Consider the following 26,311-nt stretch of genomic DNA (forward strand, 5'->3'; position numbering starts at 1 on the left):
AAATTTTAACATCAACAAAGTTGTACAACTCACAAGATTTAGAACTAAGGCATTAATGCCTCTCTTTCAAGTGCAAATATTCCCAGATAAAAATTTAGAAGATATATATAGAATTAAACACCTTATGTATTTCAATGTAACTGCGGAAAAATATATATCAAAGAATCAGGTTCCACAATGTCACAATTGCCAGAAATGGCATCACTCTTCCGAGAACTGTCATGTTGCACCTAGGTGCGTTAAATGTGCAGGCTTTTATAAAACTGGCAATTGTGACAAACCTGGGAAAATTGGAAATCCTGTCTGTGTAAACTGCCTTGGGCCACACGTTGCTTCATATAGGGGGTGCCCTAGGTTCCCCACATACAAAAGAGTAAACAAACCTGCAAATATTAAGCCAGGAGTTAGTTACGCCCAGGCAATTAAAAATGTAACTAATCCCAGCAATGCCTCTGCTACAAGTGTCTCTGCGGATGCGGGTCAGGTAAAATTGCAAAACTCCCAGAAAATTGTTATGCCTATGAATGCTAATAAGAATAGTAGTACTTATGAAAATGCTAATACTCCAAAATTTACATCTGAAACTGTAAATCCTGTTAAAAAAATATTAATAGTACTAATGATATATTTGAACTCATGAATGTAATGAAAGAAATTGAATCTATTTTTGGCTGCAATATCAGCAAAATTATTAATATTTATAAAAGTAAAATGCTTGAGCTTAGAAAATGTGATAACATTTTAGATAAGATTCAAGTGTTACACTTAATATTAGAAGAAATCCACGGGTTAACAAATAACGAGTAATTATGGTTAACGAACTTGTAATTTTAACATGGAACGCAAATGGATTATTCCACAAACTTGATGAATTACGCATTTTTGTAAAGGAGCATTGTCCTGACATCTTACTCCTACAGGAACACAAGCTTAGTCCACACACTACTGTCCAGATTGCCAACTATTGTGTTTACAGACTTGACCGAGAGAGGACAAGCAGACATCTAGGAGGAGGACTTATTATCCTCGTCAAGCGCTCCATCACCCATCACCACACAACACTGCCACAGCTTTTAGGCCTCGAGGCCATAGCTATCACAGTCACCACACTCACTTCACACCCACTCACTGTTATCTCCGCCTATATACCAAGCAACAAAAGATCCCAAGCGAATATTGCGCAGGATTATGAAGCGCTATTCCAACTCAACAGAAAAACAATAATAGGCGGAGACTTCAATGCACTCCACCGCGCATGGAACTGCAATCGCTCAAACTACCTAGGCACTGTAATTCACCGTTTTGCCACTGAGGCAGGTATTACCATTGCAGCTCCAGATACTCCAACACGCTACAACGGCAGATCAGCTAACGTACTGGACTTTTTCCTCCTTAAAGGATGCCATCACAGATCCATCCAAACCCTCAACGAGTTATCCTCTGACTATAACCCGGTCATGATACAGGTGGGGACCTCTGTCTGTAGCACACCACACAAAAAGGCCTTCATCACTAACTGGGCAGGATATGCCAAAGCCTTAAACAACACTAGACTACACATTCCAACAGCCCGCACGGGTGATGAGTTAGACGCATTGGTCAAAAATTTCACCTCTGACCTAACAACTGCCCTGGATGCCAACAGCACTCCAGTCTCTCACAGGCAAAAGGCAACTGACCCGGAACTGAGGAAGCTCATCCAGGAAAGAAATGCTGCCCGAAAGGTGTGGCAAAGATATCGGTTCCCGGCTGACAAGACAACCCTCAACAGACTGAAGCACCAGGTCAGGACTCGTACTCACCAACACACACAACGCGACTGGACCAACTACCTCACTTCCCTTTAGCAGATCAAAGTTCTGTATGGAAGGCGACTGCTAAGCTTAAGAGATGCCACACCAATATTCCGCCTTTAAACGGCCAACAGAATATTGCCCTCACCGAAATTGAGAAAGCTGAGTCACTAGCTGATCACTATGCTTCTCAATTCTGCACAAACAACATCTCTCACCCTCAAACAGAACACTTAGTTAACACCACACTTACAGAATTCTTCTCAAAACCACACACGAAGAACATTACTCCTGTCAAATCTTCAGAGGTCTACGGCTACATCGAAAAACTCTTGATCAAAAAAAGCCCAGGCATAGACAAGATCCTCAATAAATTGATCAACTGTATGGGAATTCTCATGCTGCTGAAGCTTGTATCCATCATCAACGACATGCTAAGACTGGGACACTATCCAACGCCCTGGAAAACGGCCATTGTTATTCCTATACCCAAGCCTGGCAGCCACCTGCAGAACCAGCCTCCTACCGGCCTATTAGCCTCCTGTCCTCGCTCAGCAAGGTAGCGGAGCACATCATCATGAAAAGACTCCTTGGTTACATGGACCTGCATAGTATCATTATCCCCCAACAGCACGGATTTAGGAAAAAGCACTCAGCGGTCCACCAGCTGTACCGAGTGACTGAATATATCTCTCAAGGACTGCAGGAACGCCAAACTACAGGTGCCATCTTCCTCGATGTAGCTAAAGCCTCTGATCGTGTTTGGCTGGAGGGCCTCATGTACAAAATTATCTCTCTGGGTTTCCCAGAATACATCACAGCCATCACGTACTCCTATCTTAAGGATAGACACTTTATCGTTCGTGTAAACAACACATACTCAACCCCACGGGCTATCAGGGCCGGTTTCCCGCAAGGGAGCCTCCTTGGGCCCATTTACTATAATACACTGGTGTGCAAAAATTAAGGACGAGACGGTTTTTTCAATATAACTTTGTACAAAAGCTTTCCAAATCAACACATTTAATTCCGTAAGATCCCCAGTGCATAAGGACATGAGAAATGTAAGCAACACTTACTAAAAGTGAAATCAGAGGGATAAAAAGAAGCTTTATTGAAAAAGTAGCATGGAGCGCAATGCGACTGAAGGCCGAAACATCCCTGTGATGGGTGTCCAGCAAGAAATATCCGGTCTTTAATAGGGGATATGATCTCCCCTGACTGCTAGGATGACGGTGTCAATGAGTTGTTGAGGCAATGCTGCCCATTCGGCTTGCAGCGCCAATCGAAGCTCCGGAATCGTTACTGGCGGTAAGGTACGAGCTGCCAAGCGTCTGCCTAGAAAATCCCATTCATGCTCGATGGGATTGATATCCGGAGATCGTGCCGGCCAATCCATACGTTCAATATCCTCACTCTCTAAGAGCTGTTCGGCAGCTACTGTGCGATGACATGGTGCATTGCCGTCCATGAAAAGTAACTGCGGACCCATAGCGCCTCTAAAAAGACGCACATATGGAAGAAGAATCTCGTTACAATAACGGGTCCCGTTGACTGAACCTGCGTCGAAGATGTGAAGGTCTGTACGACTACCAAGCATGATGCCTCCCCAAACGAGAACACCGCCACCTCCACACCTGTCCCTTTAAATGATGTTCGAGGGATGATTGCGGCTTCCCCGCTCTCTCCAGATGAGTATGCGATGAGAATCGCTACTCAGACTGAATCTGCTCTCATCTGTAAAGAGTACTCGTCCCCATTCATTGTCTCTCCAATTCCGGTGTTCCCGGCACCACAGAGAACGCCTTCTCCGATGGGCAGGCGTTAGAGGTACACACCGTACAGGGCGTCGTGCAAACAGACCACCACCGTGCAGTCTTCTGGCCACGGTAAAACTCGATATCGGTCGTCCAATCGCCTGTGTCGTGTGTCTAACGATTTCTCCCGCTGTCTGCCGCCTGTTTCTTCTGCCCTGTAAGGCAATATACCGGTCATCTGCGGGTGTGGTTCCTCGTGGACGACCACTAATAAACCCCCGGATATCTGTTCCTATAGTTTGAAATTGTCTCCAAAGTCGTGAAACAATGCTGTGAGCAATTCTGATCTCTGCAGACACACTTGTCACACTGCGGTCTTCCTCCAACTTCCCAATGGTTCGACCTCGGGTAAAAGCATCCAGATGTCGTCTAACAGATTGATTATTCGCCATTTCTCGCTGAGGCAGCAACTCGGTGTGATTTTAACTGCTATACAGCGTGCATTGTCTTTGCCAGAAATATTGATCTTACACCGACAACATGCTTTATACTACTCAGACACTCCCCCATTACGTCTAACTGCATATCTGCGCATGGGCTACCGTACATCACCTTACTTAATCTCCTCATTGGTCTTTCTGTCCGCTCTACCTCTTTGTTCAGCTGATATGCTAATTTTTCGACTTCGTCCTTAATTTTTGCACACCAGTGTATCTACACGAACGATATACCACAATCACCACACACCACCCTGGCAATGTACGCCGACGACACGGCAATTCTCTGAAAAAATGCATCTCCTGGTCCAGTTATACAAGCACTCCAATCTCACATCCACACACTCGAGTCCTGGCTCACTGCCTGGAAATTCAAAATCAATGTGGACAAGTCGAAGGCGATCTGGTTTACGAAAAGAGTCAACATCTACTCGGAAGACTCCATCCTCATGTATAATATCCCTGTACTAGTGGACTAGGCAAGCCCGATACCTAGGCATTACTTTAGATAGGCGACTCACATGAACCCCACACATCACACAGCTTATTGCCAAGTTCCATGCTCGTAAACGAACACTTACCCCCTTAATTTGGCGGAACTCCGTTCTCTCTATAGATAACAAATTGCTCATTTACAAAACCCTTTTGCGTCCCATACTTTCTTATGCCTGCCCTTTTTGAGGATATTCCAGCCATACAAATGTAAAGAAACTCCAAGTGTTACAGAACGTAACACTTAGACAAGCTACCAACAGCCGATGGTTCATTCGGAACACGGCGATCCATGAGGAATTTGAAATTCCCACTATCTTCAATTACTTTGCACTTCTAGCTGAAAAATTCTTTAATAATATCCCAAAGGTAAACAATAGCTCTATACCTGTTCTACAATATGATTTCACAAATGAAGTAAACAGTAAACGGCCGCTTGCAGTCTTAAGGTACCTAGTGTAATGTAAATTATAAATTAATTATGCACTCTCCCTTATTTTCTATGTTTTGGTTTGGATCACCGCCTGATGTATTTATTGCATATAGTATTTTTTTCCTTTTGCATACTTGTATATTTTTTACTACTGTATATGGTAATATTTAACTATGTGAATGCTGATATTTAACTATGGAATGTGTATATGTTATGTGGTCACCACTTGGACTCTGATTCAGCGAGACTTAGGCAATTTCTTTTTCACTTATGCCATTGCCATGCGCACTTATCTCCGCCTAAGGCCAACAGCTGCTGGAGTATGTTCCTTCAAGACTCTATCACCGGTTCTCTTATGTTATGAACTCTACTTGATTCGAATTTTTTCTCCAAATATTCGTCTTACAAAGATTCGAAAATCGTAAAATTTCTACGCCGGGATAGCGTCGTAACGCGAGAACTCTTTTGCGATCAACTCGTCGAGTTTGCCTGAGCCGAGGTTGGAATTTCGTGAACGGCTTGGCTGCATGGGTGGTATCGTCGTTTTCCCCATGTGTAACGTGTATACGAGCCAGTTTCGCTTGAAAGTCCGTCATGAAGACATCCCTCCCCTTAGGCAGATAGCCCTCGAAGCTTTGCCATAATCACATAAACCATAAAACCTGAAATCACGGGGAAACATGACTTTTTTCAAATACTCACTTGATATGCAATGAAAGAAGTTAAAATAGAATCCTGGTTTATTAATGCTATGCAGTGATTATGTACGCTTTATATTTATATTCAGATTTTTTTTTAAATGGCGGGCATTAGCTATTTTTAGGCTTCCGCCACTACTAAGGCCAGTGGTGGCGGTCATTTTATTGTCAACTGAGATGTGATAAAGTAGTGATTTTTTGTTGTAAAGAGAAATATTTTACAAAACAATGATTATTATTCTCTTAATAATTTAAAGCAAAGTTGATGCTTCTTATGAAGATATTGATATTTTCTTAGACATATTTCTTATGAAATTAGTAAGAAATTTTTCTCAAAGTCTATGGTAATTCAAGCCAGTGATCGTGATAGCTTAGAGAAAATATTAAAAATCCATGAGAAATGGTTAAAATCTCCGTTACCTACGTACGTATACATCAGTGTCAGAGATATTTAATCTGGCACAGTAGTATACTAAGACACGAGGTTACATTTCATTTCAAACTGAATCCTCCAAATACGTGAAAAAGAAAATATTAAATCAACCATTATTAAACCAATTAATGTACAATTAATGCCAATTAATGTTTCCAAAATCCTTAGAAGACATTGTAAAAAAAATAAGTATTCATAGTATTATTGAAAATTTGATGATTTGCCGCGATGGTAACGTAAAAAGAGGTAGCATAGTCCAAGTGCCCAAAAGTTTATTGACGAGGAATTTCCCAAAAAACAATTTTCTGAAAACATAATTTTGTCAAGTCATTGTAATACGATGCAAAATGAATTCGGATGCGAAAAACATTTCACTATTTAGCAAAGAATCAAATTTTACCGTAAATGAAATGGTTAGAAAATGATCGAAATGTAGGGAAAAAATCCATATGAGAATAACTTGACTATAATACTTGAATGTGTTTATATGGAAGAGAAATTCAAATTGGTAATAAAACACTGAATTCGGTCAAATTTCATTGTAAATGCAATAAATATTTTTGTTTACTAATAAAAATATTACAATTCTCTGGCGATACTGAAACATGACTTTCTTCGGGCACTTGTATGATATGTGAAAAAAATTTTGGGCAAGACCAACACCCCTAATGGGTGTACTCCAACTGCGCTAATGAAAATCCCCCTCGGATGCGTAATGGCAAACCGCACATTGAGTTGATCAATGTTAGGGGAATTTCGCTTACTGCGCATGCCCAGAATATAATTTTGTGAAATTACAACTTTGGCGCAATTTTAAACGAAGATAAATACGGTATATGGTTGATATTGCGTTATCTGGGCGTAAACAGTTCGGTGTTTTAAAACTTGTTAGGTTGTAAGTTACTTCAGTAAGTTGCTTAGAGTGTAACTATTGATTGTACACTACGCAAATTTTAGTTTAAGAAGTATTACAAAACAGAAAACATTACAAGATATATTAGCTGGATGCTTATTGTTTATAATAAAAGCAATTGAGTATTAATTATACGTTCCATTTTTATATACTTTAACAAATTAAGGAATAAATTCAGTTGAAATTACTGAAATGAAACAGGAGCACACGCAAATAAGTATACACAAATTTCCGGAGTATTTCAATTGTAAACAGTAAATCCAATATGACAAACAGGCTTGTGTAGGGTTGCTTATGCCCTTAGTCGCCAGTATTTTCCTCCCACGCCAACGTTAGAACATTGAGCATGGGCAGTAAGCGAAATTCTTTAACATTGATCAACTCAATGTGCGGTTTGCCATTACGCCCCCGGATCATGCTATAGTCCAACTGCGCAAATCAAAATTTCTCCCCCTTCTGCCTACAGGGTTACAATTTAACTTTTCGAAGCCAAATGTAGCCAAGAGGAAAATAAAAATGAATAAATAGAATTATATATCACAAGAGAAAGTAAAAAATATCTAACAAGCAGGCTAATTACTTGAATAACAGTAATAAATACGAGAGCTAACAAAGAAAATAAAAGGTATTGGTAAACATAAATATTAGCATTACAAACATCTTTCGTGTATTATAATAATATTGTTGCGTGCGTACGGGTTCGTTATGAAATGAATGCACAAGTCCGATGAAAAATGAACAAAAATTTATTATTATGACAACAAAAATGCTTAAATTTTCTCAAATTATCATGCAGTATTACAATATCTTTTAACTATTACATTATCTTTTAACTACTCAAATGTCCAATTGAACATAATTCAAAACAGCTAAAGAACGCTAATCCGAGAATTCGCTACAATCAACAAGAGCAGTTTTCTAAACAACAAACTAAGCAACTACAACGAACTGAGATGTTTTCCTCCTTTTATAAGATTTTAAAATCACGCGCTAGAATTTTCTAGTACTTTCTCGAAATCAAAAAGAGATATTTATTTATTTAATGCACGCGCTCTTGTATTTTCAATTTTCCGGCTTAGCTTTCTTTTAATATTCGTCACGGGCTGCACTGCGCGAGAAATAAAACCATTTAATTTATAATTGAACTAACATTAGCTTTTTAAATACCAAATTCGTAACAATATCATAAATTAAATAATTATAAAGCATACCAATTATATTTTTAATAAATTACATCAATAATAGTCAAGATGTCTGAACTAGACTGGAAAATTTAAGAGTTCACTAGCGTGCAAAAAATTATTCCATATCAAAGTGTGTTAAAGTGTGCTAAAAATATTTTTAAATTAAAATAATCATGTAAATGTTTGCAGAAATTAAATTTAGTTAAATTTTTAAAAAAATGCCTAGCATGAAATCTATTATAACAACATTACTATGCGTTTAAACACTGACGTATAAATTGTAAATAAATTTAAATTATTATGTTAAGAATTTTTTTCTAAAATTTATCTAAAAGAAAGGAATTAGATAAAAAATACTGCAAATTAATATAATCAATCAGGCCTCTCAATAAATAAAAGTTTATTTTTTTAATCAAAAATTAAAATTTGGGATGCAAAAGTTTGAGTAATATACTTGGAAATATCTGAACGTATAATTAATTAGAAATGTATAACTAAATTAATAACAAGCTAATTAACAGCAAAATTAAGTTTAATTTCATTCAATCTAAAACAAGCAATCGATCAGGAGTTTAGCGTAACTGACGTTTTATTGCTATTTTACGTAGATTTGCGTATAAAATGAATATTTGCATTTGTGAAACAAGTGAATAATGTTCTGATAGTCAACAGCAATTAAAATAATAGTGGTTAAAAATATGACTACTTGTCAGAAGGTATGCAAAGTTGCCATAACTAGAGAAATTGAATGATTATAGAAAACTCATAGAGTTAAGCGCTACAGTGTGAAAAGAAAATTCTGGAATAAACATGTTAAGAAAATTAGATGGAGAAATAATCCTTAATTTATTTATATCCAATATAAACTATATGCTTTTGGAAAAATGTTACATATAATTTGCACCGAGGTATCAATCACCGAAACCGAGTTAATTTCTTTCCTTATTAGAGGGCCAACCAGCGGCCGAGCGGTAAAGTCGCTGAACACTGGTAGTTCGGTTTGAGGCTCGAATTCCGCCAACGGGCTGGCTGCATGGGCGTTTTCGTGGTTTTCCCCATGTGTAACGTGTATAAGAGCCAGTTTCCATTAGAAAGGTCCTCCACGAAGGCATCCCTGCCCTTAGGCAGACAGCCCTAGTGTGCTTTGCGATAATTAAATAAACCGAAACCGAATCTTATTAGAGGTATCTGTAAAAAGATATGCTAAGGTAAAGGTGAAAATTTTTGCAATATTTTTAAGGAATAAATTAAAAAAGTATTTTTATTTCATGAATTGAATTTTTTACGCTACATTTTTACACATTCGTCGAACATTCGGGTGACTTTTCCGCTTGATCATAAGACCTTTCGAAATTAGGCTGAACAATATACACTCATGTCCATAAATTAAGGATAATGCAAAATCAGGCAAAGGGAGAGTTAGAAGCAAAACAAATTTGACTTATTTGTAAAGCTTATTTATTAAACAAAAGGTAAAGAGCAAAAAAGATGCTATATGCTTGATATTATTAAAAAAAATAGCGAATTTTTCTCCCTGGAGCAAATTACAAAAAAACACCTATTTACAAAAAACCAATATTACATGGTTGGTATGATTGTTAATACATTCTATGTCTCCCAGACGATGCAATGCAGTCCGTACAACGCCTAGGCATGCTGAGTATCAAATTATCGATCTGATCTTGGGGGATATTACACCACTCAAAAAGCAATGCTCTCCGAAATCCCGGTAGACATGTAGGAGGAGGTTGACGGGCTGCAACTCGTCGGCCAAGCATATCCCACACGTGCTCTACTATATTCAAGGTGAGAATGCTGGCCAGTCCATAAGGGTGATATCCTCCGATTGAAGGCATTCGCTTACGATGTTTGCAAGATCAGGGCTGGCGTTGTCATCCATAAACATAAATTGTGCGCACATGGCGCCCCGAAACAAACGTGCATGTTGTTCCAGAATGACGTCCCGATAGATTTGGCTTGTCATGGTTCCAATTTGAACAAGTAGGTCAGTTCTGGAACCCAGAATAATTCCACCCCAAACGAGCATTCCTGCACCACCGTAACGGTGTCAACGGTGTCATTCAATGATGTTTTCTTGGTGGTAACGGGTACCTAGGGCTCTCCATATGAAAGTCCGGCGAGAATCAGACTGCGAGCTAAACCTGGACTCGTCGGAAAACATTGCATAAGCCCACTGTTCCGGTATCCAAAACGCATTCTCTCTGCTCCAGGCTAACCGCAGGCGACAGTGAGTTGCAGTAAGTGGAACGCATCTGACAGTTCTACGAGCATATAGACCTATCTGCCCTAAGCGTCTGTACACGGTCTGCCTTGAAATTGTCGTACCAGTGGCTGAAGAGAGCTGACGAGACAGGTCTGAGGCTGTGCTCCGCCTGTTTCTTTCGGCAGTAGCTGCCTAATACCAGTCCTCATTCGGCGTTGTAACTCTGGGGCGATCTGTGCTGTAACGTCTACTCACATTACCATTATCTTGGAATCGTTGCCAATGCCTGGAGATGACACTCTGGGCAATTCCAAGTTCGTCTGATACTTCCAGTTGGGTACGCTCACATTCCAGACGGCCGATAATTCTACCACGTAAAAAATCATCCAAATGCGTCCTTTGTGTCATAACTATTCGGTTATTGCACTGAAATGCTTATAAAGCGCCTGTGAACATTTTTACTTCTTTGCCTGTTATCCTTATATATCACTCTCTTACACTCTCGCCATCTCGGTGTCATCTCGCCTCGTACCATTGGTGTCATCTGGTTACTTCCTGGAATTTGCATATGATTCTTGAAGATGCGTGTAGTGATTTTACAGGTGATATATTTATTTTAGAGTTCAATTTCCGCGTGACTCCGAATTGTTCTTAATTTATGGACATGAGTGTATTAAAGAAAATAGAAGATACAGCACACGTAAGAACAAAAGTGGGCTGAATTAAAGATTTGCATGTTTAATGAATGAGTGAAACTTAACCTGTATGCCATTATGAAATATTAGGAATGTAGTATAAAAGCATGAGTGAAGAAGGCAATGGAAATCTAAATCATTGTAATCTAAATGTATAATATTATCAGTGTCTGCTGTTAATTTCAATACTGCTGAAAAAATTATAAATGAATTATATTATAAATCATATGAACTCGTTGCATTATAAATTACAACAGTTAGAAATATTATTAGCGTGATTTAGCGACCATCTTTGTTAACAAATAATTTCATCTTTGTTAACAAAAATTTGAATTAGGTAATTTAATATGAGTTGACTTAAGGGACATTGAGTAATATAATGGATTGGATCACCTTTATATCGACATACACATTGCTCAGAGTTTGAGATGTTGAATCTGAAGAAGTATGTGGGATATGGCCCATGTCAGTTAAAAAGCGGTTTATATAACCATTGACCATTGTACATGTATCATTTACATGAGGCGCTATTTGATGTAATTGTCTTCCTGTATTTATTGTTGTCAATTCTTCTTCCCACGTTTGGAGGCTGATTTTATGTAGCTATTTCTTGAGGTATGATTTCGGCCAGGAAATTTTCCTTGAAGGGATATTATTGTTGGTAGTAGCAGATTTGGCTTCTTCGTTACCAAGAACTCCAACGTGAGCCTTTATCGAATAAATGTTTGGTGATATTTGAGGCTATTGGATAATTTTAAATTTGTTAAAAATATCTTGAATTATTTCAGATGTGTGTTTGAGATTTGTAGAGCTAGTATTGCTGATTGACTATCTGAGAAAATATTAATTTTTTGTAAATTGTTATCGATTGAGTAATCTATAGCCGTTCGAATTGCGTGTAATTCTGCTTGGAAGATACTATTTTCCTTAAGGAAGGGTATTTATTTTGATCAATTGGAGATTCAAAAGGGAGGTTACCAAATAGTAAGTATGCTGGGGTGAACTTAGTTACCGTATGAGGGGAGTTGTTATATTCGATAACAACTTGCTCTAGCACTTTAGTCCATGGTACGTTTTTAGAAGAAGGATTTACTTTACATTTTAGTCGACTTACTATTGATTGATTTACTCTTTCTACTTTACCATTTGTCTGGGGATGGTGAGATGAAGTTAAAAGTTGTTTAACATTATGCTTTTTAAGGAATTTTTTTAAATCTAGAGGAAGTGAAGGCTGCATTCCTGTCACTCAGAATTTTTTCGGGGACTTGTATTTGAAATATTTGTTTTAGACAATTGGCATAGGTTTCTGAAGTTACACGTTTCGAGGTAAAAGCCCAGACATATCTTGTTGCATGGTCAATAACTATATGTAAATATTTTTTTGTAGAATTATAATAATTAAATCCTCCCACAGTGTCAATAGAGAGACATTCGAAAGGTTTGTCGGTTGGGGGTACGTCTTGCATAAGACCAAATTTTTTCTGTTTTTTCTTTTTATTAAGTTGACAAGTATGACAATGTTTAACAAAATTTCCGATATCTTCGCTAATATGAGGCCAATAATATTGAGGGGTGATTAAGTTAAGCATAATTTGAACTCCCGGGTGACCAAAATTTTCATGGGTTTTATTCAACAATTTTAATCTTAAAGATTTAGGTACTACAATTTTATAAAAATTCTTTTTCTTAATTACCATCATATCATTTATCTCTTGGTAATTTTTTTCCGCAGACATTATCAGTTTTTTGTTGTTGGATTATTTCATTTCTATCAAGTAAATGTACATAATGTTGGAGGTGCTGTGAAACAGGATGTCTAGAAAGCATGTCAGCTTCAATATTGGTAGAGCCCTTCTGATACTTTACTTCATAATTGAACATACGTAGTTTGAGTGACCAACGGAAGAGTCTACCTTTTAAATTTTTAACATTTTTGAGCCAAACGAGGGCCGCATGGTCCGTATGTATAACAAATTTTTGTCCATGCAGATAGTAATAGAATTTGTCTAGGGCATCTACTATGGCCAAACATTCTAACTCAGTAATCGTATAATTTTTCTCATAATTTCTTAAAGTTCGGGAATGATATGATACAGGGTGAAGGACATCATTTTCATCTGGTTGTTTCAAAACAGCTCCAACAGCAGTTTGAGAAGCGTCAACAAAAATATGACATGGCCTACTGGAATCATACAATTGTAAAAAAGGTTTGGAAATCAGTATTCTTTTCATTTCGTCGAAAGCTTTTTGACATTAGTCATCCCATTCCCACTTGACATCTTTTTTCAAGAATCTGTTTAATGGAGCTCTAATAGTTGCATAATTCGGAATGAATCTATGATACACATTCACACTTCCCAAAACTCTTTGTAACTCTTTGGTGTTACTGCGGTTTTTTAAGTTTCTTAATAACTTCTATATTATGGTTATCGGGAATTATTCTACCATTTTTTATTTCATAGCCAAGAAATGTGATCTGATCTCTGGCGAACTCACACTTGTTTCGATTCAATTTAATATGCTCCTCTTTAAACACCTCAAATAAAATTTTTAAATGTTCTAAATGTTCTTTCTCAGAAGAAGAGTAAACGATTATATCATCAAAGTAACTGCAAGCGAAATTAATTTTATTTTTTGTTAATATTCGTCTAATTGTTCTGTTAAAAATTGCAGGTGCATTTTTGAAACCAAAAGGCAGTCTTAACCATTCGGATAATCCAAAATTCGTGCAAAAAGCTAATTTCTCAGTATCTGCAGGGTGAATCGGGATATGCCAGAAACCAGATCTCAAATCAATTGTAGAAAATACTTTTGCTTTACTTAATTTGTCTAACAAAGTGTCAATGCGAGGAAGAGGGTTTGCATCTGTTTTAGCCAGGGAATTCAATTTTCGATAATCTATACAGAATCTAGTTTTCTTACCTTCCTCACGTTTAAATACTAGAGTCACGGGGGACGAATATGGGCTACAACTTTCTTTAATTATACCTGCTTGTAATAATTGATCAATTTGGGTCTTAATTTCCTCTTCTTCCATAGGGGATGTTCTATAAGGTCTTAATGATACAGGCAAATCAGAATTTAAATTAATTCGTTGAGGTTCAATATTAATTTTTCCTACATCATACTTATTTTTAGAAAACACAGATGAATAATCATTTAACAATTTTTTTAAGTTATACTCTTTGTTATCGACAGTATTAGAAACAGCATTTTTCACATAAATGTTAGACTGAGAAACTAATTCCTTTGGATTTGTAGTTCGATATTTACAGCTTGGAAAATTTCTTACATCATCATCATTATTAACACATGGATAAACATTTGTTGTACCACCTTGAAGTTGGAGGTGTGGAGATATGGGTCGGCTGTCAAAATGGCAATCAAGTACAATAGCTCTCTGTTTAATTTTTAAATTACTACAACCAATACTCAACTCAAATAATTTGCATTCATAAAGTCCTAAAATTACATAATTCAAATTATTATCAAGAACAAACAAGGTAATTTGGTTACTAATCCGTCCAATTTTCATTTTTATACAACATATTTTGTTAAAGATTATGTTTCCTTTAGTTTGGGTTACTGAAAATGACCTAACTCTTTGTACTTTTAAACGTAATTGTTTGTACTTTTAAACGTAATTGTCTAGCCGTTTTGGAAGAAATTATCGATATGGTTGCACCACTGTCTACAACACACTCTAGACGTTTCTTATTGGACAAATATTCCGACACCTTTAATAGTCAACTACTGTGAGGGGTTTCTGGGGTTGGTTATATTGCAAGGGGCGTAACATTAGGTGTATCAGATCTCTCCCCTCTGAAAGGACAAACCTTAAACCAGTGAAAAGCATTTGGGATTCCGTTCCGGGTGCAAAGTCTGCAGGGACTGGGTGGCAATGGCAATCTATTTTGAGAATTATAATTATGATGGCTTGTAAATCCTGGACCACTGAACCGATTATAAAAATTACTTGGTCTCTGAAAACGTTGGAAATTGTTGGGTCTAGGAGAATCTTGTCTCACAGTAGCTGAAATTCTACTTCTATTAAATCGATTGTAATCTTGGGGACTGTTCCCAATCGGAGTAACAAATCTGGGAGGTGCAATTTTTGATTTGTTGATTTTCGCTAATCTTAATAAGCTTATGGACATGAGTAAGCCAAGAGATAGGGTCAGAGGGTGCGTTGACCGTCATTAAGGATTTTAATTCTATAGGAAGGCCATCCGTCAGACCCTCCAAGATCATTTCATGAGTTAGATTTAATTTTTTACCAATATCTAATTTTTTGCGAAAATATTGCGTTATGTCCTCTTTATGATTGTACTTGTAATTGGCAAAATCAACAAACGCAGTTAAAGTGGAGTCGAAAAAATTTTCTTTTAAAATTTGGACTAATTCCACATATTTAGTAATTTTATGGCAGCTACATTACTACAGCATATCGAGCTACATTATTAAGCTTCCAGGTTTCATCTTTATCTAAATGAGTTTTGTTAAAGTACTCAAGCCATGAATTTATATCCATATCATTCTGCGCGTCAAAGGGAATTATACTTGTTTCAGGTTCAGCGTTAGCTGCCCTTAATGAATCATCAGGATCAGAGAGGTTTTCATTAGCCATTATTCTTTTAATAATACTTTCATAAATAAAACTAATAATACTTTCATAAATAAAGCTAATAATACTTTCATAAATAAAACTAATAATACTTTCATAAATAAAACTAACTCAAAAATAATACTCTTGAAATTTTCCCAAAACAATATTAAAACCAAAATACATCCTTTAAATACCAAATTTAAAATACATTTATACCAAAATAATACTTTTTAAAATTTTCAAAATAAAAACACTATTATTAAATCAGTAATTATAATTCAATAGTAATAATATCATTTGCATCGCCAATCTTTTACTAATTGCTTCTGTTTGACTTATTGTGACGAGAATACGAGTGATGAAATCGACACGAAAATACACATTTTTGTGCACTCTTAATTAGATTTTCGCAAAACACGATCAATCACCACACAAGCACAAAGCTCTCGAGAGCAGCACAGAACGCCGCTGACGTAGGGAAAGATTTCCATCCTCAAAAGTAGGTCAACGGTAAGAGCACATTTGATGAACGACGAACTTTCGATGGAAACACAGATCACGCATCACAGGGGGCAGAAGGGTGCTTCTCTGGACGTAAAATAATCTGCAGAATACCAGAATACAGGTAACAGAAGGATGATTCTCTTGAAGAAAGAACGCCTAGAGAAAAATGTAGAAACATAGAAGTCGCACAGCGGCAAATTCATCTTAAGTGCGTAACATTTTATCCGTATAATCCTTGGGGTATCTTCGTTTTTAGATAATCCCTTTGAATGTGGTATCCTACCGGCTTTCTGAAATGTAATTTCTCATACATTATTTGTTTTGTGCTGCCGGGGCAACAGGAATGAGACAAATTTTGGAAAATAAAGTGGTAGGTTTATTTTAGCATCCATCTCACAAGCGTTCTCCTCGTACCTTGAGCAGAAGCCCTACTTATACATATGTGTGCGTCACGAGGCTCCTCCAATCAGCAATATTAATTGAAATCACGAGGTGACGCTATCTTCTCATCAGGAGTGTTCTTAAGTACTGTATGTAATATGACAGATTTATGAGTTTGGCGATTTGGCGGGCGCCAACAGGTTAATATATTTTATACTAAAGAAAGGATTTCGCCAAAATTTAGGAACAGGGATGCAATTTAGGTAGAGAATCGCCAACACTTTATTAAGCAATATTAATAGAATTTAATTTAATCAATTGATTTAGAAATATCATTACAGATTAATAAGATGCATCATACGACGCGCTTTTTCGGTATGAAAAATGCAAGCTAAATTCCGTTAATCGGCTCTGCAGAATTGAAATTACAAAACTGTCACCTTCTAGTTCCCTCTACGAGTTAAATGAAGAACTATAGTTGCGAAAAATTTAGGGTAGCAGATTTTAAGAAAAGTATTCATTTCTACCGCTTTAAATCAATTGGAATGACTTGTTTTGGCATAGTATCTGGACGTGAAATATATGGCGCACTTTTTTATAAAAACGGATTGTAAAATAGATTCAGCACAGAGATTAGCGGTATTTTCAAGTATTTTCGTTTCGTGAGATACGTATCTCGAATAACTCGAGAATGAGTAGCCGTAGAATGTTTTAGTATACGGGAGTGCTATAATATCTAGTTGTACTCCTCGTTTTTTCCTTGCAATCGGTCACTTTAACATGTATAAATATATATATATATTCCTGTCTTCTTACACCGGCTCGTTTAGCTCTGTATTTTTGTTCTTATATATTAATAAATTTTGCATTTTTGCCTTTTAACCCTTTAAAAGGTCGATTTATGTTGTTATATTTCGGTTATGGATTTTACACCTTTCGTGTATGCGACAGCTCTCGAATTATGAACAATGTAAAAGTGATAGTAGGCGTAACGAGGCCAGACACTGTTATTAGAACTGCTGATTAAATCATTTGGTGCGCCAACTTCCATGTCTTTTTGCAAAGGTAGACTAAACATTAACTTTCAAAACTGTACACCAAAAATTTTGGTCTGTCTACCTGTTGGTTGAGTTTCTTGTTTGGACGCAGAAACTCTAATTTTAATTGTAAAAATTGTTTTTAACTGCATTTAATGTTTTAGATTTTTATATATTTTACAGTTTTCAATGAAGGTGTTTTGAATCTCCATTGATTTTTGCTACGCCGCGAAGTGAGAACTGAATTAATTGAAATATAAATATATATCTAATTAAAATTCCAGGACACTGGAGCAAATCAATTGAAGCAGAAATGTCTATAAATTAATAGTCCTTACAGGGAAGTCGTGTGGTATCGAAATCAGATATTTTGTTGGGTGCGTATGCCTAAATTATATATACGTTCATGTCAGGTAAGTAGTGACGGAAAACAATTATTATTATTTATATTAATAAGAATCAAAGGGTTTCAGTAGGAGGAAAAGCGATGTGAGACTTTTTATATCCAATATAATATTCTGAGATTTTAGAGGAGAGACAAAAGAAAAGTTTAATTAAACTCCCACTTCCCTTAACTCTGTGATTGTGACCCACTAAGTAGTATAAAGATAATAAAGATTTCCATTTTAAGTCTCATGAATTTTTTCAGGCTTGTGTGTAAGTGTTAGAATGATATTCACCTAACAGCTTTAAGCAGGCGCATAATTTAGCTCTGTTCGTGCACCGAAGATGACATATAAGTCCCTTTCTCCCTTCCACTCTCTAGTCATAATCTGTTGGACGAGAAAGTGACCATCGCACGAGCGAACTTAAATCCATTCCCTGAATCCCTTAGTAATGTAGGCGTTCTGAACACTCCATGTTGACTCAAATTATTATATCTTATTTTTGAGGAATGTAGAGAATTGAAACGTTATATTCTATTCACTCGGTTTACCATGTTCAGAATGTTTGTTATGACTGTCGTAGCCTGGTATGATGTCAGAATGTTGTGTCTTGTGATGGTTTTGTATGGAAGCATATTGTTGAGCTTATCATTTAAAGGCCTTCCTAGGCATGAATACCTTCCCACTAAGAATATAACGCTAATATAAGTTAATTTTATGCTAATCAGTTGATTTTATCATAAATAGGTGCCTATTAAAGAATTAAGAACATTTTTATATATTTCATATTGTGTTTATATTTAAATTCATTTTCACCTAACCAAAGGTAGAAGAAACGCTTTGCATGAGAGTCTACGGTAAACATGATATTCTGCGCTTTGCACTCATAAAACCAGGAAAACATCAAGTTTTGAAAGTATTTTTTCAATTGAAATATATGTTTCCCATAATTTTCGTTTTAATAATAATAATCTTTGGTTATATATATATATGAGGATTACGTTATGTTTTGTATCACAAGAAACCCCCAAAAAATATTTATTTGAATATTTATGGGAGCGGTAGTTTAGCGTTCGTTCTTTTGTCCGCTTTTCCGCTTCCTCTTTTATCCAAAAAAATAGCTAAGATCAGAGATATTAATTAAAATCTCTTAAGACGCTAATTTTCGCCTTAATCTTTCCGAATGGCAACAGTCCTGATACAATAAACAATGGCAATAGTGATACAATAGCATTATTGCTGATATAATGAGAGAGAATTATCGATTTGATGCGATTTCATGAAAAAACATACGATAAAAAAACATATTCCAATTTTGAAATACTCGCTTCGAGGTACACTGGCTCTTGCCTAGATGCACCTATGTACCAAATTCGTAGCCCTGGGTCTATTAGCTTACACGCAGCATGAACGAAAGACACACAAAGAAACTTCCTTTTTATTATGAATTATATATCAGAAGATCTTTCATTGCTACATATTCAAAGAATCCTTTTAATAAGATTTGTAATAAGGAAGTTACCAATAATTGTTTTTCAGCTTCTGTTGAATTACAACAAAGTTAATGAATACTTTTTTAACAATGCTTATAAACCATAATCATTAGTGATATCAAATCTAGTGGTGCTAAAATCTTACGTGTGGATCTTATTTGCTTAAATAAATTATTTTTATTGCTAAAATCGACTTGGGGCCATTTTTAAAATGGGCTTCTTTTTGTTGACAGTACTGTGTTACGTTTTTATACCAACACCGTTTATCGACAGCCTATTGGGCATACTTATTTGTTTTGCGACTGCCTTCATCTTGTTTCCTCGAAGAGAAGAGAAAACTCGGAAAAGTAATGATGAAAACACCATTAACCGTAATGAACGCAACTTTAATGCCGGAAAGAAGGTACATAATGTAGATTTCCTTGATTCATATGCTGATATTAATGAATTTAATGACGATTCCTTTGAAGTGGATATAGACAATGACACCGATTTCCTCCAAGTTTCTAACGTAGCTTTTGATAATAACCATCTTAATTTGCATATTGATAGTGCCATTGACCACATCGACCTTTTTCAAAATGATTTTGATAATAATCCCACTGATGTGTACCTTTTCAGTGATGAAAATGAATTTAGTTACCTTCATCAAGAAACAGAAAAGAATTTTGATTTTCCAAAACCTTATAACTCAGGTAATCAAACAGGCATGAATACCGCTACAACCACCTTTAACCAGGAAGAACTCAGTTTGAATACCTCTATTAAATCATTGGATGCTGAATGCTTTGTATCGCATAACGATCTTGGAGCACAAGGGGACATCGATTTCGGCAATCTCATCAACACAAATAATGAAATAGAAATAAAAGGCAAAATGGATCATGTAGACAGTATAGAAGTGAAACCAATTCAAGAATTTCAAGAACGCCTTATTGATATCGTCGTTGATACTGTCGCTGTTATCTACGTTGATGACAAGAATACTCAGCCTCCTTCCTCACATCGTAACCGGCGTTTCACATTTTCAAACCTAAGAAAAGCGTTACTCAAATGTTTTTGCTCTAAGAAAATTAAAAATAAACATAACACTTTAAAGCAACCTATCAAGATCTGAGCTAAGTTGACATACTTTCAGTTTATATTCGTCATAAATTTGTTCGAAATGACATCAATCTGACCAAAATTGTTTATTGACACACCAGAGACTTACTAAATGCCGATCTCGATGATTGACCAGTGGCTGGCTAAAAAATTGCACGCTGATTGACCAGTGAGTGACTAAGTGGGGACCTCCTTGACGGACCTGTGACTGATAAAAAATTGAGCTCATAAGCTGAATTACATTTATTTAAAAAAAAGACATTAAGTGGGGAGCCAAGGATGCGGCTTGAATGCGACTAAACTGTGCATTTTAGCCAAACTTAAAGACCTTAATTAAAGATTAAGAACTTTTTTATGTATATTTTTCCAATTAATGGATTTTTTTACTATTTTTATATCATATTCAATTTTAATGCTATTTATTTTTACTTATTTGTTTATTAATATTAACTTTTGTGTTTTTTGTATTTTCTTATTGTTACTTTTTACATTTTATATTTATTTCTTCTTAATATTTTACTTTCCTTACCATTAATTTTTATATTATTTATTTTATTACTATTATTATTATATTTTTGAACTTGATTTACTTATTTTAAAAATTTTGATTATATTTTTCATTACAATTTTATTTATTATTATTATTTCAAAAAAAATTTCGAACGCGTTATAATGTTTAGACTTTTATTCAAAATTAAATGTAAAATTAACACTTTTGGCTCTCCAATAAAATTTGAATCATTCGTCTTTTCATCTCATTTGTATTAAGGACTTTCGTTTATTATTATTTATTTATGATTCATTATAATATTCAAAGCTTTATTCTTGAGACACTGCATAAATCATAAAATATTGCCCTTTCAGGCAAAATTACGAGACTTCAGACCCCCTTAGGGCGGAGTCTATAATTATAAGTATAAGGGCGTCGTCATTTCCTCGTAATCCATAAGTATATCCAAATCCCAGAGAATGATTTTAAATACTGAACTATTTACTTAATAAATTCTTGTAATAAGAATTCGAATTTCATGTAACCGAGAAAACTTTCTTTGGGTAACCGAGCTCTTTAAAAGGAGATTAATTCTTACATGTTTGCAATTTGTATATTTTCCCTTTCGCATTTTTACTTTTCGAGTTTGTTCAATTATTAATTCTTATTTTAATTTCGGTTATTTTTTATAATTGTGTTAAAACTCTTATACGAGGTTGCGATTATTAATATTGTTGAGGAATTGCCTTGCTTTGATTCCAAATTAATATTGGTTTTAGGTGTTTAAATTTCTCTGTCTTCTATATATATATATCTCTCTCTATATGAAATGTAATTTCTCATACATACTGCCTGTGAAAGGGCTAAGAGAACCCAGTCCTCAAGTACTCAAGCCAGCATCGAAATTGATTCTCTCTTTGAAGGTGTAGATTTCTATTCAACCATAACTAGAGACCGTTTTGAAGAACTGAATGCTGATTTGTTTAGAAGCACATTGGAACCTGTTGAAAAGGCTTTGCGAGATGCAAAATTCGATAAAGCTCAAGTCCACGATATTGTCCTGGTAGGTGGATCTACTCGTATTCCTAAAATTCAGAAGCTACTGCAAGATTTCTTTAATGGTAAAGAACTTATAGTTAACAAAATATAGTTAACAAAAGTATTAATCCAGATGAAGCTGTCGCATACGGTGCTGCAGTCCAAGCTGCAATTTTGAATGGTGATAAATCTGAACAAGTGCAAGATCTGTTGCTGTTGGATGTAACCCCACTGTCTCTAGGAATTGAAACTGCTGGTGGTGTAATGACTGTGCTCATCAAACGTAATACAACCATTCCAACTCGTCAGACACAAACATTTACAACTTACTCTGATAATCAACCAGGTGTCTTGATCCAAGTTTACGAGGGTGAACGTGCAATGACCAAGGACAATAATCTTCTTCGAAAGTTTGAATTAACTGGCGTTCCTCCTGCACCTAGAGGTGTCCCACAGATTGAAGTTACCTTCGATATTGATGCCAATGGCATATTGAATGTGTCTGCTGTAGATAAGAGTACTGGAAAAGAGAACAAGATCACTATTACGAATGATAAAGAAAGTATTTCGCCAAAATTTAGGAACAGGGATGCAATTTAGTTAGAGAATCGCCAACACGTTATTAAGCAATATTAATAGAATTTAATTTAATCAATTGATTAAAGTATCATTACAGATTATCCCCCCCATCTGAAAAGGCTTGCAGTCGCGGCCGTCGACCCAAGTCAGTCCAGATAGTGAGAGCAGAAAATTTAGTTATTAGGAAATTAAGTTAGTAGGAAAACTGATTGGATTTATCTCAAGGCACACAAAATGTTTACATGAAATATGACATAAAATATTTGAATATAATGAATACAGTATATAAAATATAATAAATGATTAATGAAATTATAATATAGTAACTAAGTGCAGAACAAATAAAGCACTAATAACATATTGCTGGTTAGCTACGCGGCGATAGGAAATAGTAATATAACTGAATTTGTAAGTTTATATCTTAGGGCATGCCATTCACAGTTTGTGTAATCATTAGAGTCCGTACAATCATTAGAGTTGTCATTCAGGCTCATCTTCAGTCTTTTACTGGTCTTTGGAGATCTCCGGATCATTTAATTAGCGCTAGAATTATGGATTAGCATTGGCACTGAAAACATTTGAGTTTTTATGTCACGATACTTGAGCTCTTATACTCTTGTTGAAAATACACATTTTGCTAGGTTTTTAACATATTTTGTCACTCTATTTTTCTCTTATTAATGATAACAAAACAAAATTTAACTTCCAACATCCATACCAGTTTTTTGTACACGATGCTGCAGAAACATAAAATGAAATTCAGAAAATTCAACAACTGAAATTTAACTTTTTCAACTGTTGCTACAATTTATAACACAAACATAGGAAAACATGGGCTCAAGGAAATGTGAGGGTATAGTACTCTACTTGTAGTATAGCCTCAATTGAGTGTTTCCACACGGAAAGTGTATTGAACCTGAAACTCAAGTTTGAAGGAGCCCAGTAAAAGAAAAGGGCAGACAAACGTTTCAGACACTGAGAGATAAATCAACTATTAAGGGGGACAACATGATGAAAACTAAAAGAAGGGTTATGGATAGTTTATTGATTTATAAATTTTGATTTATTCATGATGTAATTTAAAGTTCTCGGGTGGATAATAAAACCTTAATTTTGACCCATGTACAATCTCAGTTGGTTTCTTCGTGTGAAAATTTTCCCTGTCGATTTCATAATTAACTTCAGATAATTTATTCATAATCCGATAAGGGCCTGAATAGGGTGATCAATTTTCTAGTATTTGGGTATTCAAATTCCTCGTAAAGGACAAAATCTCCAGGTTGAAATTTAGATTCTACAAATCTGATGTCATATCTAGTTTTATTCTTTCGGTGGTATTCGATAGTTCTTTTCTTTGCTAAAGCCATTGCTTCATTTAAGGAAGGGTATTTATTTTGATCATTTGGAGATTCAAAAGGGAGGTTACCAAATAGTAAGTATGCTGGGGTGAACTTAGTTACCGTATGAGGGGAGTTGTTATATTCGATAACAACTTGCTCTAGCACTTTAGTCCATGGTACTTTTTTAGAAGAAGAATTTACATTTTAGTCGACTTACTATTGATTGATTTACTCTTTCTACTTTACCATTTGTCTGGGGATGGTGAGATGAAGTTAAAAGTTGTTTAACATTATGCTTTTTAAGGAATTTTTTTGAATCTAGAGGAAGTGAAGGCTGCATTCCTGTCACTCAGAATTTTTTCGGAGACTTGTATTTGAAATATTTGTTTTAGACAATTGGCATAGGTTTCTGAAGTTACACGTTTCGAGGTAAAAGCCCAGACATATCTTGTTGCATGGTCAATAACTATATGTAAATAGTTTTTTGTAGAATTATAATAATTAAATCCTCCCACAGTGTCAATAGAGAGACATTCGAAAGGTTTGTCGGTTGCGGGTACGTCTTGCATAAGACCAAATTTTTTCTGTTTTTTCTTTTTATTAAGTTGACAAGTATGACAATGTTTAACAAAATTTCCGATATCTTCGCTAATATGAGGCCAATAATATTGAGGGGTGATTAAGTTAAGCATAATTTGAACTCCCGGGTGACCAAAATTTTCATGGGTTTTATTCAACAATTTTAATCTTAAAGATTTAGGTACTACAATTTTATAAAAATTCTTTTTCTTAATTACCATCATATCATTTATCTCTTGGTAATTTTTTTCCGCAGACATTATCAGTTTTTTTGTTGTTGGATTATTTCATTTCTATCAAGTAAATGTACATAATGTTGGAGGTGCTGTGAAACAGGATGTCTAGAAAGCATGTCAGCTTCAATATTGGTAGAGCCCTTCTGATACTTTACTTCATAATTGAACATACGTAGTTTGAGTGACCAACGGAAGACTCTACCTTTTAAATTTTTAACATTTTTGAACCAAACGAGGGCCGCATGGTCCGTATGTATAACAAATTTTTGTCCATGCAGATAGTAATAGAATTTGTCTAGGGCATCTACTATGGCCAAACATTCTAACTCAGTAATCGTATAATTTTTCTCATAATTTCTTAAAGTTCGGGAATGATATGATACAGGGTGAAGGACATCATTTTCATCTGGTTGTTTCAAAACAGCTCCAACAGCAGTTTGAGAAGCGTCAACAAAAATATGACATGGCCTACTGGAATCATACAATTGTAAAACAGGTTTGGAAATCAGTATTCTTTTCATTTCGTCAAAAGCTTTTTGACATTAGTCATCCCATTCCCACTTGACATCTTTTTTCAAGAGTCTGTTTAATGGAGCTCTAATAGTTGCATAATTCGGAATGAATCTATGATACACATTCACACTTCCCAAAACTCTTTGTAACACTTTGGTGTTACTGGGGTTTTTTAAGTTTCTTAATAACTTCTATATTATGGTTATCGGGAATTATTCTACCATTTTTTATTTCATAGCCAAGAAATGTGATCTGATCTCTGGCGAACTCACACTTGTTTCGATTCAATTTAATATGCTCCTCTTTAAACACCTCAAATAAAATTTTTAAATGTTCTAAATGTTCTTTCTCAGAGGAAGAGTAAACGATTATATCATCAAAGTAACTGCAAGCGAAATTAATTTTATTTTTTGTTAATATTCGTCTAATTGTTCTGTTAAAAATTGCAGGTGCATTTTTGAAATCAAAAGGCAGTCTTAACCATTCGAATAATCCAAAATTCGTGCAAAAAGCTAATTTCTCAGTATCTGCAGGGTGAATCGGGATATGCCAGTAACCAGATCTCAAATCAATTGTAGAAAATACTTTTGCTTTACTTAATTTGTCTAACAAAGTGTCAATGCGAGGAAGAGGGTTTGTATCTGTTTTAGCCAGGGAATTCAATTTTCGATAATCTATACACAATCTAGTTTTCTTACCTTCCTCACGTTTAAATACTAAAGTCACGGGGGACGAATATGGGCTACAACTTTCTTTAATTATACCTGCTTGTAATAATTCATCAATTTGGGTCTTAATTTCCTCTTCTCCCATAGGGGATGTTCTATAAGGTCTTAATGATACAGGCAAATCAGAATTTAAATTAATTCGTTGAGGTTCAATATTAATTTTTCCTACATCATACTT

At 35.5% G+C, this 26,311-nt stretch overlaps 1 protein-coding gene across 1 annotated transcript; it reads left to right on the plus strand.

Moving 5' to 3' along the window:
* The first annotated feature begins 2,179 nt into the window (after nt 1-2,179).
* On the plus strand, nt 2,180-22,758 carry LOC146996271 (heat shock cognate 71 kDa protein-like). The gene is given in 3 exon segments (XM_085821402.1): nt 2,180-2,352; nt 21,982-22,255; nt 22,258-22,758. Coding segments are annotated over 3 exon segments (948 nt in total).
* Nucleotides 22,759-26,311: the final 3,553 nt, after the last annotated feature.

The sequence above is a fragment of the Stegodyphus dumicola genome, chromosome 7 (assembly GCF_044657685.1).
Source record: "Stegodyphus dumicola isolate Sdum_Otavi_A_Nest chromosome 7, ASM4465768v1".
In the NCBI taxonomy this organism is placed as follows: Eukaryota; Metazoa; Arthropoda; class Arachnida; order Araneae; family Eresidae; genus Stegodyphus; species Stegodyphus dumicola.